This window comes from Schistocerca serialis, chromosome 2, assembly GCF_023864345.2.
Source record: "Schistocerca serialis cubense isolate TAMUIC-IGC-003099 chromosome 2, iqSchSeri2.2, whole genome shotgun sequence".
In the NCBI taxonomy this organism is placed as follows: Eukaryota; Metazoa; Arthropoda; class Insecta; order Orthoptera; family Acrididae; genus Schistocerca; species Schistocerca serialis.
The window spans coordinates 885,793,744-885,813,566 of record NC_064639.1 but is presented as its reverse complement, the minus strand read 5'-3'; the positions used below and the strand labels follow the sequence as shown (position 1 = coordinate 885,813,566).

Here is a 19,823-nt window from a genome sequence, read left to right as displayed (position 1 = left end):
CTTTATGTGCAGTCTCTGGTATGTTTTGGTGTGCCCATTGATCCCTTTTGTGATGAGTTATGAGTGGTATCAGAGTGTTTGGTCACTTACATGGATACTACCCAAAGCCTGCTGTACACATTACTTGATGATTTCACCCTTAAGCCTTACACAGAATGTGGAAGCAGATGTGCACATGAAGTTGGATGATGTCCAACATGGAATTTCACATTGCAGAGCATTCTCAATCATGAACGGGAGAACATGCATGCCAGATTTTTGCTTCATGGAGAGGAATGTGGTCAGTGAAGTGCAAGTTCATTTTCTATGTAAAAACTTAGATGCGAAGTTGGATTATGCTGTTTGCAGTCTGAGCCTGTACTTGGTGATTTTTGTGTTATAATTTACATGCTACTTCCTTTGTCAGAAACATTTCAGGACAGGATTTTCTTTTATTTCTGAGTTTGTGATACTAAAAAGGAACAAATGTTGTTTTTATGTTACTTGGTATGTATGTGTCCTTGAAATGACCTTGGCCTTATTTCTGCACAAACTCACTAAGTGACAGGGCTGTGCTTAGCAATACACAGCTTGGGTTATTGGTACTTTAGTTACCGTGACACAATGGATGCTGATTGCGAGCAAAGCGTGAACACTAAGTTCTGCATTGAGCTCGGGAAAACCTAGTGAAACATTAGCAATGACAAAGCAAGTATATCCATGCAAGACACTTTCAGCAAGTTGTGTTTCCGAGTGGTGAAAAAGGTTTTGTGAGGGCAGAGTTTCAGTCCAAGACGATCCCAAAGTTGGTCGCCCATCTGTAGCACATACTGATGCAAACGTGGAGCATGCGAGGCAGTTGTTGCAAGAAGACTGTCACATAACTATGCATGCGATATCAGTAGAATTTAATTTGAACTGTGATGTGCGTCATAAGATTTTACGCGAAGATTTATGGAAACGTAAACTTGATGCAAAACTCGTCCCTCACACACTAATAGATGAGCAGAAAGAGGAAAGATGATGAATTTCTGCTCAACTATGGGATAGAGTTACAAGTGATCCCAAATTTGTGTCAAAGATTATTGTGGGGGATGAAAGTTGGTGCTACCACCAGTAGGACCCTCACTTGAAGCATCAAAGTGCTGAATGCCAGAGTCCTGGAGCACCAGCCTCAAAAATAATAAAACAATAACCTTCAAGAACAAAGACAATATTGATTGCCTTCGTTGGTAGTAAAGGAGTAGTTCACCATGAAAATGTCTCTCTAGATCAAACAGTGAATCAAACAGTTTGCATCTAAGTCTTGATACATTTGCAAAAAGCAGTTCGACTTCGCCGCCCAGATTTGTGGCATACTCAGGACTGATTCTAACTTCATGACAGTGCAAGACCCCAATCTGCTCTATCAGTTACAGAGTATCTGCCGAGATATTCTATTATTGCCATCCCATATTTGCCTGACCACCTTGTTTCTGCGAGGGAAAAGACGACTATAAGGAAAGCTTCATCTATATTGCAGACCTCCAACAGGGTGTGACATGTGAACTTCCAAGCATCACAGTTGAAAATTTCCCTGCTTGCTTCCAAGACCTCCACAAACATTGGCAACTGTGTCTAGATAGCCAAGGGGACTACTTCCATAGGAGCTAGGATCATTACTTGGCAAGTGCAATTTTCTTTTTTTAAAAAACCTGTCCTTGGTACTTTTCTGACAAAGGAAGATTGTTTTGAAGCACCAGCACATTGAGGATCTCTCGAAATCATCATGTTTGGTATGATTTGTTATAGCGAAATGACTGGAAATTGCTGGTTAAAGGCTTTTTGTACTTAAAATAAATGTCAGATAAAGACAAATCAATGGTTAAAGGCTTCAGGACATCATAAGGTAAAAGGCACAGGAACAGATAACACATGGTAAATGTGTTGTGGTGGGTAGAGGCATGAGTTGAGGTGTGAAAGGTTTCAAATCTACAGGCCCCATAATTAAAGTTCCAGTCTCATAACACTGCAGGAAGAGGACCACTGCAGGAAGAGGACCACTGCAGGAAGAGGACCACTGCAGGAAGAGGACCACTGCTCAGAAAGATGTCACATTTGAATGGCATATTGTTGACTCTGGGAGAAACGTCATGGAACAAAAGAAATTTAACAAAAATTTTACCAGTGGAGATAAGTGTCTTAATGCAAATGAGGTTGCGTGCAAATGACAGACGAATGTCACTATGATGGCCATGGTGTAAGTTGCACACTACACCATTCACAGTGTTCAGTGTGCACGAGTGCACAAGTTCAGCAGTCAACAGTTGTGACACTGGTTTATTGGTAAGTGCAACCACTACAGGAAGATTGTGCCACATCAGATGGGAAAAATTGACTTTTAATTGTCCTAAGGCCAAAAACTGCATAAAAAGCAAAATGACACTGGGTTGTAATTGCCCTGTGTCCAAACATCACATAAAAAACAAAAATGACACCCAGTTTTTATTTTTTTATTTTCTTGGAGCAAAAAATCACATAAAAAGCAAAATGGCATCAGTTTCTAGTTGTTGTGGGGCTGGCACAAGACACATTCAGTATGCTGTAGTCACGTTCAGAATGTGTTGTGCAATGAATGCCTTTAATTCAGTTATGTTCATAACTGGAACACTGAACACATCTTTTAGATAACACCACAGCCAAAAGTCACACGGATTAAGATAAGCTGATAATTCTAGCATTTCCGAAATGCCTGTGTGGCAGCTGTTTCATTGGCTGTGTAATGTGCGAAGGAGTGCCATCTTGTATAAAAATTATACTACTCGCACATCCACACTGTTGAAGGGTTGGAATTATGTTGGTATGCAAATGACTCTCATAGTGTTTACAAGTGATGGTGCAGGTAACAGGAAACGCTGGACTCATCACCTCAAAAAAACGTGCCTACGGTAACAATGCTGTCAATCTGTACCACGCGGTCAGTTTTGCAGAATGAAATGGTCCTGGTTGATGTGCATGCAGATTTTCTGTTGCTCATATTCTGCTTGTTGACATCCTCTTGGAGATGGAAATGGGTTTCATCTGTCCAGAGAATGTTCCATGCCCATTCATTGGCCACTTCCACGTGAGGAAGAAATTCCAGAGCGAACATTTGTCTTGCTGACAGGTCAGCAGGGAGTAACTCCTGAACATGGGTGATTTTGTGTGGATAGCAATGCAGGATGTTTCATAGGATTTTATGCACTGTGCTCGCAGGCATGTCCAACTTTCAGGCAGTTCCCCATCCGCTGCATGTTTGCACACCACTATTTGACCCCTCTGCTGTTGTCCACATCTTTGACAGATGTCAGATCAACTGCTTTCCTCCATCTACTGCATTGAACTACAAAAGAAGTTGTCTTTTTGAATTTTGTGACCATTTCCTCTTCACTCTTAGCAGACATCAGAGCAATGCCTTTTTTCATACCCTTGAGTGTCCAGGTCATCTGCAGGGCTACTGATGCACAGTCACCATTCTTTTAAAAGAGCTTCACCAGCAATGTATGATCCTTCATGGATCGAGTAATGGTGGGCATCTTGGACACAGAGTAACGGCCATGTGGTGCATGTCTGTCCGCCTTTACAAATAGCTTCAGGTACATGAATATGTCACTCACTTCACCAAAAGAAATAACTTCCATAATAAAATCTTTAAAAACAAAGCTTCTAGTGATTACAATGAAATATCAACAAAGTTAATTAAGGCGTGTTCTTGTGAGTTTAGTACAATTCTAAGTTACTTGTGTAACCAGTCAATTATAACTGGGACATTTCCTGACTGGCTGAAATATGCAAATGTTAAGCCTCTATTCAAGAAAGGGGATAAACAGATACCATCAAACTACAGACCGATTTCACTTTTGCCAGCATTCTCAAAAATTTTAGAAAAAGTAATGTACAGGCAGCTTCTCAACCATCTGACCACAAATAACATATTATCAAGAACACAGTTTGGATTTCTGAAGGGTTCTGATATCGAAAAGGCTATTTACACCTACAGTGAAAATGTACTTAATTCATTAAATAACAAGTTACAAGCAGCAGGTATTTTCTGTGATTTGTCAAAGGCATTCGATTGTGTAAACCACAACATCCTTTTAAATAAATTAGAATTCTATGGTGTCACGGGCAGTGCTGCAAAATGGTTCAAGTCATACCTCGCTAACAGGAAACAAAGGGTGTCAGTGCAAGGGACTAGTGAATTAAGTCATCAGTCATCATCAGAATGGGAAGAAATTACATGTGGTGTCCCACAAGGATCCATCTTAGGGCCATTGCTTTTTCTTGTGTACATTAATGATCTCTCATCAGTTACACTGCCAGAAGCAGAGTTCGTTTTGTTTGCAGATGACACAAGTATTGCAATAAATAGTATGTCGAGTGTAGTTCTAGAAAGATCTGCTAATGATATTTTCATGGATATTAATAAATGGTTTAAAGCCAACTCACTGACATTAAACTTCGAAAAGACTCACTATACGCAATTCAGAGCGCTTAAGAGGTTTCCACACAGCATATGCATAAAGTACGAAGAAGAGCAGATAGAAGAGGTTGACAGTCTTAAATTCCTGGGATTACAACTTGATAATAAATTCAGTTGGGAGGAGCACACCACAGAACTGCAGAAACGCCTTAACAAGTCTGTATTTGCAATTCGAGTGTTAGCAGACATAGGCAACATAAAAGTGAAAAAGCTTGCATACTTTGCCTACTTTCATTCCATAATGTCATATGGTATAATATTTTGGGGTAACACTTAAAGTCAAACAAAAGTTTTCAGAGTCCAAAAGCGTGTAATACGTATTATATGTGGAGTAAATTCATGGACGTCTTGTAGAAACCCCTTCAAAGAACTGGGTATACTAACTACTGCCTCTCACTATATTTACTCCTTAATGAAATTTGTCCTAAATAATGTATCTCTTTTTCCAACAAACAGCTCAGTTCATACATACAATACCAGGAACAAAAATGATCTGCACAAGGACTTAAAAGCAATTACTTTAGTTCAAAAAGGGGTCCACTACTCAGGAACACTCATCTTCAATAATTTGCCAGCAAACATAAAAAATTTAGCTACAAATAAAGATCAGTTTAAAAGGAGCCTGAAAGACTTACTAGTGGCCAACTCCTTCTACTCCATTGACGAATTTTTTAATAGAAACAAATGATGTATTGTATATATTCATACTATTAGTATTGTTATTTCAGCTTTAAAAAAAAAAAAAAAAAAAAAAAAAAGTGACATGTTCCACATCCACGAGGATCTAATCTGTGCATATTCTGACACCTACAGCGCTATCTATTGATCAAATTTTTGTTAAGGTTTTTTTCCCATGATGTTTCCCACTGTGTCAATAATACACTGTTCAAATTTGACATAATCCTAAGCAGTGGTTCTCTCTAACCTACAGCATTTTGAAACTGGAACTTTAATTATGGACACACTGTATTTTTATTCACCTTCATGTTTTCTAAAAGATTCCAGGATTTTTGTATTAATTTAGTAGTAGTATGTTGTGCAATATTCAGTGTTATGTATAACTATGAATGCTTTCCATTCAAGCATGAGTTTCTCAGTTTTGTGCATTTTTAGCAGAGAATTGCAAGATTGCTGTTTACATCTGACTGATTCCTCGCAGTTCAGCACAGTGTATACTAAAGATGGAATAGCGGTAGCATATGGACGAGGGAGCAAATGTCCATTCATTTTACTATATGAAGTGAAAGAGGAGCAGTGTTTGTAAAATTTTAAATGTAACAATTGCCACAGTAAACATCACAGAGCTGAGATATGTATCCACATATTTGAAAAGGTAAAATGCGTTAGGCTAGAGTTAATGACTTCAGAGGAATGCCAGTGTAAATTCTTAAATGTGCATACAAATTGTTGATTAGTCTATCAGTATGGCCACAATATTCTTTGCAATTTCTCCACTCATACTTGACAATCACTAAAAATGGTCACCTAGGTATTTTATGCACGGCCATATTTGTAAACAATGTGTGATTTATGTGCCAGATATAGCTGACAGCTGCTGGTGGAGAGTATTGTAGTCCAAAATCATGATGAAGTGCACATTCAGTGTGATGTACCACCTCATTTGTGAGCATGTACCAACAATGTAGAAGATCTTGTTTAGTGTCTCTCATGATGAGAAACATATCCCATGCAAGGCCGGCTTTACTGCTGGCTGTAGCAAAGGGCGCTGTTGTTGGAATTTTGCTGTGATCCTTCTCTTTTGAGTACTTAATGAATAGCAGTAAATATCAAACAGTGGGGTAAATTATAGGTTCTGACTGTCCTTGGCTGAATGTTCTGGACAGGAACATGTAGGTAAGAGCATGAACATTTAACCTCATTGCCTATTACACAGTACCTACTGCTTTCCTATGAAATAAGCATTTGTCTTATCCTGTGTGTACACATGGTGCAAGTAGTATGCCACGTCACTTGTCTGTTCGTGATAGTTTCATGCAACATTGCCATAGTTACTGAATCGCAAGCTTTAATGTCATTATTGTATTTTCTTGAGTAATTACCATTTGTGATTTTCAAAAACCTATGGAAACCAGTGTAGTGACGTACTGCAGTTGATACAATCTGAAATGTGTTATATGTTCTAATATTAATGTGGCTATTTTATTATGTCTACAGGTGGACGGACACTGTTTTTCTTGTGCTTTGCTGTTTATCTATATGGAGATCTATCCATCTATGGAACAGCTGTGGCAAAATCATTGGCAGATGTTGCTTGGTAAGTCAAGTGTATCATTTAAAAAAACTAAAGAGAAAATGTGGAAGAGAAAGGACAAAAAACTACACAACATTTTAATGAGGTGGGTGTACTATCAGTAGAGGAACATAGAGAAGCCTGAAATACTGAATTTGACGGTGTAGTAATCAAATAATACAAGTCAAACAAATATGGCTTTATTCTTAACTTCTGAACAAGTTGGCACCCAATTCAAGTGCGTGTGTGCGGTGAGAGCACACTTGGTGCACTCATATGCATTAGTAACAGGATACAGAAAGTCTCCCCAACGTCTTTCACTGCAGAAGATCGTAATACATTTCCTCACAACACTGAAATGGCAGATACTGAGAAGTGGTATCAGAATAGAAATGTCAGTTAAAATTGCTCAACAGTGGAAAGGCATTTCAACTCAAAGAGATAGTGTAGAGATTCTACTCAGAGTAAAAGAATTGCTCCCCTTCTAGCAGCAATTTATAATAAGTTTCTGGAGCAACCTATTACTGCACATTGAACCAGGTCTGTGCTGGATTCAAGATTTCCTAGCATATAGAATTGAACATAATCATTCTTAATGGTATGTGCAATGTCTGAAGACACAAAGAAATGACTGACATTAGCTGGTAGTGGACATTGATTTAAATCAATGGAGAAAGCAGAAAATTTGTGCCAGACCATGATTCGAAGCCGGATCTCCTGCTTACGAGGCAGATGCACTGACCACTGTGCCATCTGGACACAGTGATCATCTCAACTGCATGGACTACCCTAGCATGCCTCCTGTTGGACCCAAATTCTCAGCTTATCCATCACACTACTGATGTAGCACCCCTTGTCCATTATCCTCATTACTCACAGCATTTCACTGATTCCCATAAGAGTTAGAGCATGGTGTGCATCTGCACTGAAGTGATCAATTGGTTGTCCAAACGGTCACCATGTATACGACTGAGGTGAGAACGACCAATTGATCACTTAAGTGCAGATGCACACTACACTAGAACTCTTACAGGAATCTGTGAAATGAAATGCTGTGAATAATGAGGATAATGGGCAAGGGGTACTATATCAGTAGTGTGTGGATAAGTTGAGAATTTGGGTCTGACAGGAGGCGTGCTAGAGTAGCTCAAGCAGTTGCAATGACACAGTGTCCAGATTACACAGTGGTGAGCGCATCTGCCTAGAAAGCAGGAGACCCGGGTTTGAATCCTGATCCGCCACAAATTTTCAACTTTCCCCATTGATTTAAATCAGTGCCCACTGGCAGCTAAAGTCAGACATTCCTTTGTGTTTTTATTCTTAATGGGAGGAAATTGACAAATGTAAAAATAATTTTTAGAGTTCTGCGAGGGAGAGTTACAGTGTTGTTCTGTATACAATAAATATATAATATGAATAAATATGTATATAAATTAATGGGTAATGTCAAAAGCTCTGTGGACTGTTAGCAAATGATGCTGTTGTGTATAGAAAGGTTGCACCAGATGACTAGCAAATTGTAAAGAATCAGCAATTAATGTAGAAACTGGCAGTTGATTTTCAATGTAAATAAATGAAATGTATCACCCATAATTAGGTGAAGAGATCCAGTACTTTACACAGTTGTATTTGTTATGGAATCAGTCTTGTAGAATCGACCATACTGTTTATTTCAGAATCCACTAATGCAATTTTGACCTAAGGTCCTTTTTCAAGTGGGTGCATTAGGGAGTACTGAAATAAATAGCGTAGTTAGTGGCAAATATGAAGTCATTTAAAAGATCCGTTCCTATTTGATTCCTCCATTGGTTACAAACCACTGGAAACACTGCAGCTGTTAAATATGTAAGAGTTTGCATCAGGAACAACATCAAGTGGAATGACCACCTAAAATTAATTGTAGTAAAGGCAGATGCCAGTCTTAGATTTCCTTGAGGTTCTTCCAATGAACGTAATTCATCCACAAAAAAAGTGGCTTACAAAACACTTCTGGTTCATGTGTTAGACCCTTATCCTGTTAGACTAATGGGGGTGGGGGTTTCAGCATCAACACATTACGGAGATTACGTTACATTACGTTACATCGCTTCCACGTAGGTCTCACAAGAAGACCACAGCGGAGAAAAATCAGAGACATTTGAGTCCGTACTGAGGCTTATTGACAACTGTTCTTCCTCCACAGACAATCGGCAAATGGAACAAGAACTGGGGGGCATGATAGTGCTACCAGAAGTACCTCCTGCCATGCACCATAAGGTGTCTTCCAGCGAATACATGTAAATGTAACACAAAAAAAGGGGTTACCAAGGAATTATTTGGGGTGGCATATTACTGCGTAAATATGTTTCAACCTTAATACTGTAATAAGTTGATCTTTTTCGGTTTAACTCAGGAGGCAGTGGATGAGCAACTTAATGCGGGTAGTGGGCTCTCATTTGGATCCTACTTTGAAAGTAAAGAAATGTGCTGTTTAGATCCCATTCTGGTGAGAGCCTTTCCATTTTATGTCAGTTCAGCAGCTTATGTACCAGTTTTGCTGCTCATTTTATCAAGCAGCATCTCATTTTGCTTCGTGAGGTTTAGTGGTCTCCACTCCAGACCCTTCCACCACAAATAAATGAAGATTTGGTCACCAGGAACCATATGTGGAACCCTCCACTTCATTGTCTGACATTGCCGAGTACTAGATCCAAGACCTGTTATTATGAAATTGACTGACACCAGCTGGATATATTTGGTAAATGCATAAATTGACACCATCAGCTTCTTAGATTTTGTCATCACATAATCTCATAGTCTAAAGTAAAAGAGAAGCTGTGCACTAACATGCCATGTCAGTAAAAATATAGATCAGGGTCAGTGTTGTACTTGCATGTTTCGTGCAGCAATGTTGTTAGCACTCTCCCCGTGAGGTGCGATGGGCATGAAAGAAGTGGTCAGCTACTGGGTATACACAGACAATGAGAGAGCAGTGGACAGATGACCTGTTTTGAAGGTATACCTTCACAGTCGCATGTCAGTATATCACAACCTCCGAAATCAATAACACATTTGGAAGAAATGGGAAAATATTTTGACAACCAAGATTATTAACTTTTAAGCTGTGCTTTTAAGTTCCAACCTAACCATGACTTCATAATTCGTGACGTATTAGGAGAAACAGTCAAATGTATGTGACAACAAGGATTTTTAATTTCATTTTTGCAAGTAAAACTGTTGTATTCCAACCTAACCAAGGCCTTGAACTAAGCTACTGATCAGTCTGTTACCACAAGCAGCTATTTTAACTTTCACTTTCATTGGCTTCACCAGCTTACAACCAAACCATCACATTCCAACTTAACCTCAGCCTTGTGCCAAGCAACAGATTGCTCTGTCACCTTATCCAGGTTTTGTAACTTTCACATTCATTGGCTTTGTCAGCTCAAAACCAAACTCTCACATTTCAAACTAACCACAACCTTGTAATTCATGACATCCTGTACTTGGGGAAGAAAGGAGTAAAATATTTGTGACAACAGCAATGAAGAGAATCATTTCTATTTTGGCACTAGAAATTCATTGCCCATTTTTGTGCCTTTCATTGATTATGTGTATCATCCCACGGGTTGCACAAAATGGGTGCGTTGCCAATCTATAAGCTGTAGAGGAACACCACATTGACTGCCACTGGCCCTGATCTAGACTTTAGCCTGCCACATCAAATATTTCTCTAAGTATAGTCTCATTTTGTTTCCAATTTAGTTGAACTTATATATGTCGAGTGTTTACATATAACAATTATTTCCTTCCTCGGCCTCTCTTTAACAGCGTCTGCCACATATTTTGACTGTCATGCCATCCTGAGATCAAATTTGTTGCATTTTACATCATGTAATGATTTTGTAGTTTGCACATGTGATTTACTAATGAAAGTAAGCAGTGAGACAAGAAGTTTTTGTGTTGTCCTACGCTGGTGATAAAATACAGTAGTTGAAGTTTCCCAGCAGATTAAAACTGTGTGTAGCAGTCAGACTTGAACCTAGGCCCTGGTGACAGACTGTTCAAGAAGAATTCATACTTAACACACAACAGTTATACAGTTATAAAAAACGTACTGTATACTGCCATAGTGCACAAGATTTGTTTGCCAGTGTACATTTGGAAATTAATTCCTGGTGGTGTAGAAAAATAGCAGCTACTGCATAGTATCTGCTCCAATCATAGTATGCGCTCTTACATGACTAGTGCATCCACCTTTTGTCTCGATGACGTTCTCGGAAATCTCACGGATGTTATATCTGGTGTAGACATGGATATACAGTGGAAGTAAAAGATAGCAGTCCAAAAACAATAAAATTTGTTATATAACAGAGCTAAATGAATTGGTTAAAAAACATAATGTGAATAATGGACCCCATCTAAAATTATTTATCAATTTTGAAAAGAACTACATATGCTCACATACATGTGTTTACATCCGCACAGTCACTGACAGTATATAGGTAAGATATAAAAGAAGGGACTAGCTGGACAGAAATTTAATCACTCACACAATTTTGTGCTTTCTATTTCATGGCCTTATGTTTTGTAATAACAGCTTTCCTGCATTGTGGTGGCCATTGGACCTCTGTCTTCATGTAGCATTAGCATGCCTCTTACTCTTTACCTAGTCTCCCACACTTCAGATCATTTAGATAACAGAATGTCATTGTTTCCAGCACATACCAACCCGCCAACTATTCATGCAACATGACACTACCAGTAAGTGCACTGTGCTGGGAGAATTCAGATATTACAAGAGCAGATGCCTACAGGATCTTTCTTGTGAGTTGATACTTTTGTTGGTAGATTTATAGGCTGTATACTATGTGTGCTAGAATTCAGTGCAACTGAGGTACAATAGTTAATTTTAACTTCAATTGCAGGGAGTATTCATCTGTACACTGGGCCCTTTTGTATTTTTCAATGTGCAGAAAACAAAATATCTGCAGATATTGACATCAGTTATGCGATGGCTTGGTAAGTTCAAAAATATATGTAAATTTATATAATAATACCAGAGAAGGAAAGTTGCTACTAACCATACAGCGGAGTATGTGTAGTTTCAGTTCTCTGAGACTGCAGACGTGTGTGTGTGTGTGTGTGTGTGTGTGTGTGTGTGTGTGTGTGTGTGTATGTATTGCTGACAAAGGCCTTAATAGCTGAAAGCTACAATTGTGTGAATCTTTTTGTTGTGCCTAGCGTGACTCATCATCTCCACTATATGGTGAGTAGCAACTTTCCTTCTCTGGTATTGTTATGTTCAATCCTGGATTTTCCATTGTTAAATTTATATAATTACATTCATTTAAAGGATGACATATTAATATTTCTGATGCAGAAAGTGTGACAGATTTCTGGAAGGCAACACTATCTAGAAAGTACAGGCTGAGATTTTGTACATAATGCTTTCTGTATCCAAACATTATGAATAAGTGTAGTGTAGCTAATTTCTATCCTTAAAGTGGATAGAACATGCTTATATGCAGTTGAAACATAAAAATAATAGATGCTTCTGTTTATCCATAAGTCCCGTGATTACATTAATCATGCATTCTTGACCTCTGTATTGATGGAGCATAGATAACTACAAAATATTTGTGGAATTTTCTATAAAAACTGGCTTTGTTAAATTACTATAATGATTCTATCCCTGTACCTATCCCTGTACATGTATCAGAACAATAACTTAATCAATTGCCTGACTCTTCAGTTTCTCCTTGTGTTGACAGCCGAACATGGGATTGGGTGATGTTAGAACACTGTTATGCACATATGTTGAATAGCTGTATGAGAAAAAGCAGTGCTATTTTGTGCTTGACACATTCATAAACTGCCCACTAACATGCCATTTCAGTTGCTTTGCAGGATTGCACTACAACATTTTGTGTCTTAACTTTAAATGCATGTCACAGTGGAGAAAAAGAGCAGGTAATGAAAACAAATCATAACATTTGTGTTACCAGTCGCAAACCTCATCGGAAACTGACTGTGATAATCAACACCTGCATTAACAGTGTGATAATGACAACAGTGAGTAGGGAGCAGAAGGCATTACCAATGTTATTCTTTGATTGGTTGCTGCTTTCTTAGTTTCCCCTTAAATAACTAAGTGCCTGGTCCATATAAGTGTCTGCTAAGCCCTTTAAAAGTCAATTTTGGTGTGAATCATTCGCATTTAATGAACACTTAAAACATTCTTCTTCCTACTGTTACACACACACACACACACACACACACACACACACACACACACACACACACAAAAAGCAAGCACACTTCATGCACACACCATCGCCAAGCATTCCATCCCGAGATGCTGGAGTTGGCGATCTCGGATGTGTGTGTGTGTGTGTGTGTGTGTGTGTGTGTGTGTGTGTGTGTGTGTGTGTGTGTGTGTGTGTGTTTTACTGACAAATGCTGTGGCCGAAAGCTTCATGTGAGTGTTTCTTAATCGTGCCTGTCTGCAGGTTGATGTGTCTTCTTTATGGTAAGTAGCAATCTATCTTTTCCTACATTGTTTGTATTCCTATCTGGAGTTTCCATTGTTCAATCAAACATTGAACTGCACCAAAACAGTAATGGAAATGGTAGATTGTTACTCACCATAGAGATGACACATTGAGAAACAGATAAGCACAATGTAAAGAGTGTTACACATTAAGCTTTCTGCCAAGCCTTCATCAGAAAAGGAAAATGCACACACACCACACCTCACAAACACACATGACCGCTATCTCCGGTTGCTTAGGCCAGACTTAAACTGAACCACATCAGACGGGAGCAACAATTTGTAGTGGACAGGGGAAGCAATCCATTCAGTATTCCCAGTTAATCCTATTTGGTAGGGGTGCCAAACAATTGAGTGATATTCTATAATGGGTTGCATGTGTGATTTTTAACCAATCTCCTTTGTAGACTGATTGTGCTTCCTCAGTATTCTACCAATTAACGAAGTCTGCCACCTGCTTTACCCACAACTGAGCTTATGTGATCATTCCATTTTATATCCCTACAAAGTATTACACCAAGGTATTTGTACAAGTTGGCCGACTCCAAAAATGACTCGTTGATATGATTTTTCATTTTGTGAAGTGGACAGTTTTACATCCATGAACATGTAAAGCAAGTTGCCAATCTTTGCACCACTTTAAAATCCTATCAAGATCTGACTGAATATTTACGCAGATACTTACAGACAGTACTTCATTATAGGTAACTGCATCATTGGCAAAAATTCTGGGGCTACTATCAGTATTGTCCGCAAAAAATTATTTCTATATCTGACAACAGCTTTTCATCCAAGATAACATGCTGTGCCCTCCCTACCAAGAAGTCTGTAATATAGTTGCAAATTTCACTTGATACCCCATATTATCGAACATTTGACAATATGCATAGGTGTGGTACTGAGTCAAATGCTTGATCCATAGGTTTTATGTCATTTGAGAAAAGTGTGAGTTGGGTATCACATGATTGATGTTTTCGGAAATTATGCTGGTCAGCATGGAGGAGGTCATTCTGTTTAAGGTACCTCATTACGTTGGAACTGAGAAAATGTTGTAAGGGATCTATGATAGATCATAGTTAGAAGAGGGGCTAATTTATCTGCAAATTCAGTATATAATCAGTGGGTCCTGGAGCTTGGTTCAGTTTTAATGGTTTCAGTTGTTTCTCAACACCATTTGACACTAATACTGATTTCAGTCATCTTTTCAGTGGTATGAAGATTAAGTTGGTGCAATTCTCCTGGGATTTCCTTTCTAAAGGAACATTTAAAAACTGAATTAAGCAATTCATCTTTTGCTTTGCTACCGTCTATTTCAGTTCCTGTGTCATTCGCTAGGGACATGAACTTTGGTGCCACTAGCAGCCTTTACATATGACCAGAATTTCTTTGGATTTTGTGAAATATTGTTTGACAGTATTCTGGTACGATAGGCCCTGAGGCTTCAAATATTGCCATCTTGACAGCCAAATGTGTTTCTTTCAGCATCTCTATAACTATAGTCTCATAGTTTGTACACCGGACAGTCCCTTCTTCTATTAATTGTTCTGCTGGGTACTTAGCTACCCGGTATTCTTTTAAACTTGAGCCTATTTCCTCTACATGCTCCTGTCCTGTACTGAAAGTTTCAAGTTCCTCGTTGAGATATGACACTACTTACTGATTTTTTAATGTGGTTTACTGAACATATACATCTTTCTGTTTATTTTATTTGTCCTTTGTACTTTGGTTATCATTGTTGGCACAACAGCATCCTGTTCGCTGATACCTGTTTCAGTGTGAATATCCTTAAAGAGGCCCAGTCTAGTTATTGCCATTAGATCCAAATATTTCAGTGAGCGGGGTTCCAAACTATCTGTTCTAGGTAGTTTTCAAGAAGGTATTAGGAATGTTTCACAAGATGTCTTATTATGCCCTCCACTAACAAAACTGTAATATTCCCAGTTGATTGTTGGATGATTAAAGTCTTTACCGATGATTGCAGTATGACTGGGGAATTTAAGCACAAACTGAGGTTTTCCCCAGAATTTTCGGTTACATCAGGAGATGAGACTGGTGGGCGATAGAAGGATCCATTTATCGTTTTATGCCCAACTCTGGTACTGAGTCTTGCCCAAACAATCTCACGTGCAGCTTCAATTCCTATCTCAGTGGATTTGAGTTTCTTGGCTACTGCAACAAATACACCACTTCCATTTCCCATTGGCCTATTCTTTTGATATACACTTAAATTTTTCCCAAAACTCTCGGTTTCGGGTTTCAACCAGCTTCCTGTACCTAATATTTTGTGAGTTTCACTGCTTTTCAGGAGCACTTGAAACTCTAGCATTCTGTTTTGAATGCTTCGAAAGTTAACCATTAGGATTTTAATTCTCTCACTTCTTTTGATCTTACACCAATACTTCCGGGTTTCCTACAGCTGTCATTATCTGAATTGAGTGGAGAGTCACCTTGCCTAAAAAAAACCTTGTGGGCACCCACAAACAGTCAGCTACCTGAGTGGCAGCTTGCTGTGTGTGATGCACACCTGTCCCATTTCGGGGGTCTATACAGTTCTCAACCTATTCCCAATCAGTTCCCCGTAGTGGAGTGATTTTGTTTGATGATGGGAGAGAGTCACACAAGTACTGAAGAAACTGAACTGGTAGACTCTTGAAGGTAGACGTAAACTATCCCGAGAAGGTCCCCTAACAAAGTTTCAAGAACCAGCTTTAAATGATGACTCTAGGAATATACTACAACCTTCTACATTTCACTCACTTAGGGATCATGAGGACAAGGTTAGAATAATTACAGCACACACACAGAGGCATTAAAACAGTCATTCTTCCCGCACTCCGTACATGATTGGAATGGGAAGAAACCCTAATAACTGGAATAACTGGACAATGGAACGTACCCTCTGCCTTGCACTGCACAATGGTTTGCATAGTACAGATGTAGATGTAAATGTAGATGTAGATATTTTTGAGAAAGTCTCATGCTTATTCAGATTCAGAATTAAAGCAAACTGGTGTAATGTCAAAGAACTGTAAAATAATGTAATTTGTGACTTTAAAGGTGTAGAACAGAAGTAATCCAAAATAGTGAGTATTCAACTTTTAAAAACAGGTACCATGATGCATGCTATGGCATTCATGGAATCAATGGACAAATTATGTGTAAATTGGGAAAAGGAGAAATCTGGTATACCATAAAGATACAGAGAGAAAGAAAAATCTTTGTTGCTTTGCCCTCCTTTTTTGCTGTCCAGTGACCTGAGGTCCCTGGCAAAGTCTCCATGTAGTCCTTGCCTATCTTGTTTTCTCGAATCCTTTCTGATTCCTTACTTTAGACTGAATATGTAAAACTGCTATTTGTACAGTCATCTTGTAATTGTTTCTATTTCTGATATAGAAATTCATTTATTTCCAGCTTTTGGCTTCATGACTGTGTATGCTGCATACAAACTTATTGTTGAAGGGCCCAAGGGCCACCCACCAGCTGCTGACCTATTGGGTGTTCCCAGTTTGTTTGGCGCGTGCGTCTATTCATTTATGTGCCATCACTCACTGCCTGCTCTAGTCGCGCCAATAGCAGACAAATCAAAACTGACACGTTGCTTGGCGCTGGATTATTTGCTCATAACTGTCTTTTATTTACTGCTCGCCATGACAGGTGCATTTGCGTTTCAACATCTGGATGACCTCTACACACTAGACTTTGGACCACGAGGCTCAGGTGACTGTAACTCTGATGATGTAGGACTTTTAATGAAAGTGATAGAGTACTTCCTCGCCCTTTTCCCTGTTTTTACATTGAGCACAAGTTTCCCGATAATTGCAATAACGTTGCGCAATAATCTGAAGTCACTGTTCCTGACAGATGGCCGTCACTATAGGTGGTGCATTCGTAAAGTTGTTTTCCCTCTCCTCGCTATAGTTCCTCCTTTTGTTGTAGCATTTACAACTGAAGACCTGAAAAAATTGGTAGCTATCACTGGATCGTATGCTGGTGCTGGCATCCAGTATTTTATTCCAGCAGCCCTAGTCTTGGCAGCTAGGAAGAAGACAATGGAAGTAATAGGGATGGGTGTGAAAAATGACTTTTCTTCGCCATTTTCAGGCAGAGGCTGGGTAATATTTGTCATTATTTGGGCCATTGCCTGTTTGGTTCTGGTGTCTGTAAATTTTATTAAAATTTATGTAATGTGACTCAGATGTATTTTTAATTCCTCTGTTAATGTGTGTGCTAACTATTGCATTTTAAGTATTGTGGAACAGTCATTACCAGGAATTTTTTTTTAAGTATGTCATTTTTCACTCTATTTACTTTTGTACTCTACATATGAAGTGCAAAACCTCTGTAGTTCGAATGACTTCAACCATTCCAGTTGTTATAATGTTCATTATTTTCATTTATTGTCCATGGACAGTGTAGTGGTTTATTCAGTGTTTTAAGTGATTTACTTTGCTCTTTTAATTATGCAGAGCACTTTTTATGGAATTTTAAGTGTCTGTTTATTGTGTTTCCTAAGTTTACATCTGGTGCTATGATGCAAGCCATCTTTAATTGTGTGAGCTTCATATTAATTGTCAGTATGATATAATGGGGCTGTGGTAGTGATTAAACAAATCATAATATAGAACAGTTTGTTATGAAGCAAGCAATGAAGGAAAAGAAATGAAAAGTAAAACCGGGATTTACTTTTTTTTATATTTTAGTGTTGTAGATGATGACTTATTTTCTTTCAGATGTTTTATATGTATTTATCTGGAAACATGTTTGTATGAGCACTTGATAAGTTTAGTGTATATAGTTAAATCCCTTTATGTAATGTTGACACTTGATGACCATTTGTATGTTCATAAATGAATCACACACTCAAGGATGTTTTCCATGTCAGTAAGAATAGCAGTGAGCTTCGGTTCACTTGTATGTTATTGAGTTTCAACCAGCCAGCCAGCCAGCCAGCAGAGCTACAAAAAAGTTCATTTGAAGATCAGAGTGCTTTACTACACCTGGCCCTGTTGGAGGTGGTATGCCATTGCCTTCCTCTGACCTCTGAGCTGACTCACCCAGCCAGTTACAGATGGACCCACAATTTAACATGGATTTCAAACCACCGTGCAGCTCATTATTTTTCACACCAAGAAACATTAAGAGGTGAAAGAAGTGATAAGTGACAGATAAAAATCCTAGGACTGACCAGGAATTGCATCTGAAACCTTTGTATCTGTAGTCTGGCACTTTACCACTGAGCCACCAAGCCAACTAAAAGAGACCAGTAAAGAATTATTAATAGTGGATGTCTTAGTCACATATGATAGTCGTTAAAGAAGCCACCCTGATTTGGATGACATATGCGAATTTGTAAAAATCAGAACTACTACATGGAGATCTAAAGATGAGATATTAGAATCCTGAAACTGATGATGGAATTTGAATATCTAAAATAAAAGATGGGAAAGTGGAAATTTATCCAGTATAAAATTTAGACAAAAAAAATTTTCTCATTGTTTGGTAGGAGCATGTGCCTTCTTGTGTAGTATAGTGCACTAATGCAGGGAGGTTCAAGAAATTTTTCCAAATGAGTGACTTATATTTTGGTGCCTCCACTCTCCCTCCCCTTTTTTCTCTCCTAGACTTCCACCCGTGTCAGATTTGCTGCTCATTGTGGTATACACTTTATACAAATCTTGCACTTGGGCACCCCTCTTAGCTTGGCATCCCAAGAGGCCGCTACTAATTATGATGTGTCATGTATAGAAGTCTTACAGAAGCGACGCTCCTGGTGCCCTCTTCAGCTTGCACCCTATGTGGCAGCTTGTGTTGCTTTGATCTAAAATCGGTCCTTCATTAATGATGATTTGTTATTACTGTCGGTATGTGAAGAACCATAGGGGAAAAGGGACACGGGAGTGTGTTCGTTTATTCTTATCGAGTGTGTGATAATTTTTGTACTCTTAATTAATACTGGTTTGTGACTGACTTTTCAGTGAGTGGTCATGTACTCACTGTGTTGTCTGATTTTGGTTTTGTAGTTACACTGCCCTCCACCATTGCAATCTGTCAATCACAAAGTAATTTTAATGGGAATATAGTATCATAAAGATGATGATAAACCTCCAGGTGTGTGTTTCACTTATGAATTAAAAAGTAATTGTTATTCTCTTACAACCATCTATTGTTTTGTAGGGTAAACCTATATTAGTTAGACATCCTCAGCCGTAATATATTCTGTTCATACAGGAAACAGAGAGATATTTGCGTGCATATTTTTAAAGAAAAAGTTGTGAAATGGAGACTTGGAGAACGAGACAGCTAGAAAATATATATATATATATATTTTCTAGCTCTGTATATATATATATATATATATATATATATATATATATATATATATATATATATATATATATATATTTTCTAGCTCTGTATATATATATATATATATATATATATATATATATATATATATATATATATATATATATATTAGTTGGATTTCTTTCGCCCAAAAATTTAAAAGCCAATTACTCTCACTTATCAGTGTCTCAATGAATTTGTATGTGTCACATAGC

The 19,823-nt window shown here is 38.3% G+C and overlaps 1 protein-coding gene across 2 annotated transcripts in view; it reads left to right on the top strand.

Moving 5' to 3' along the window:
* The window catches only part of LOC126458220 (transmembrane protein 104 homolog), a 124,299-nt gene extending 104,678 nt beyond the window's left edge, over positions 1-19,621 (top strand). For both annotated transcript variants that reach the window (XM_050095117.1, XM_050095116.1), the window contains exons 7-10: positions 6,656-6,755; positions 11,432-11,537; positions 11,639-11,732; positions 16,675-19,621. In XM_050095117.1, coding sequence (XP_049951074.1) covers positions 6,656-6,755; positions 11,432-11,537; positions 11,639-11,732; positions 16,675-17,453 — 1,079 coding nt within the window. In that variant the 3' untranslated portion in view covers positions 17,454-19,621. The remainder of the gene's footprint in view (positions 1-6,655; positions 6,756-11,431; positions 11,538-11,638; positions 11,733-16,674) is intronic.
* Positions 19,622-19,823: the final 202 nt, after the last annotated feature.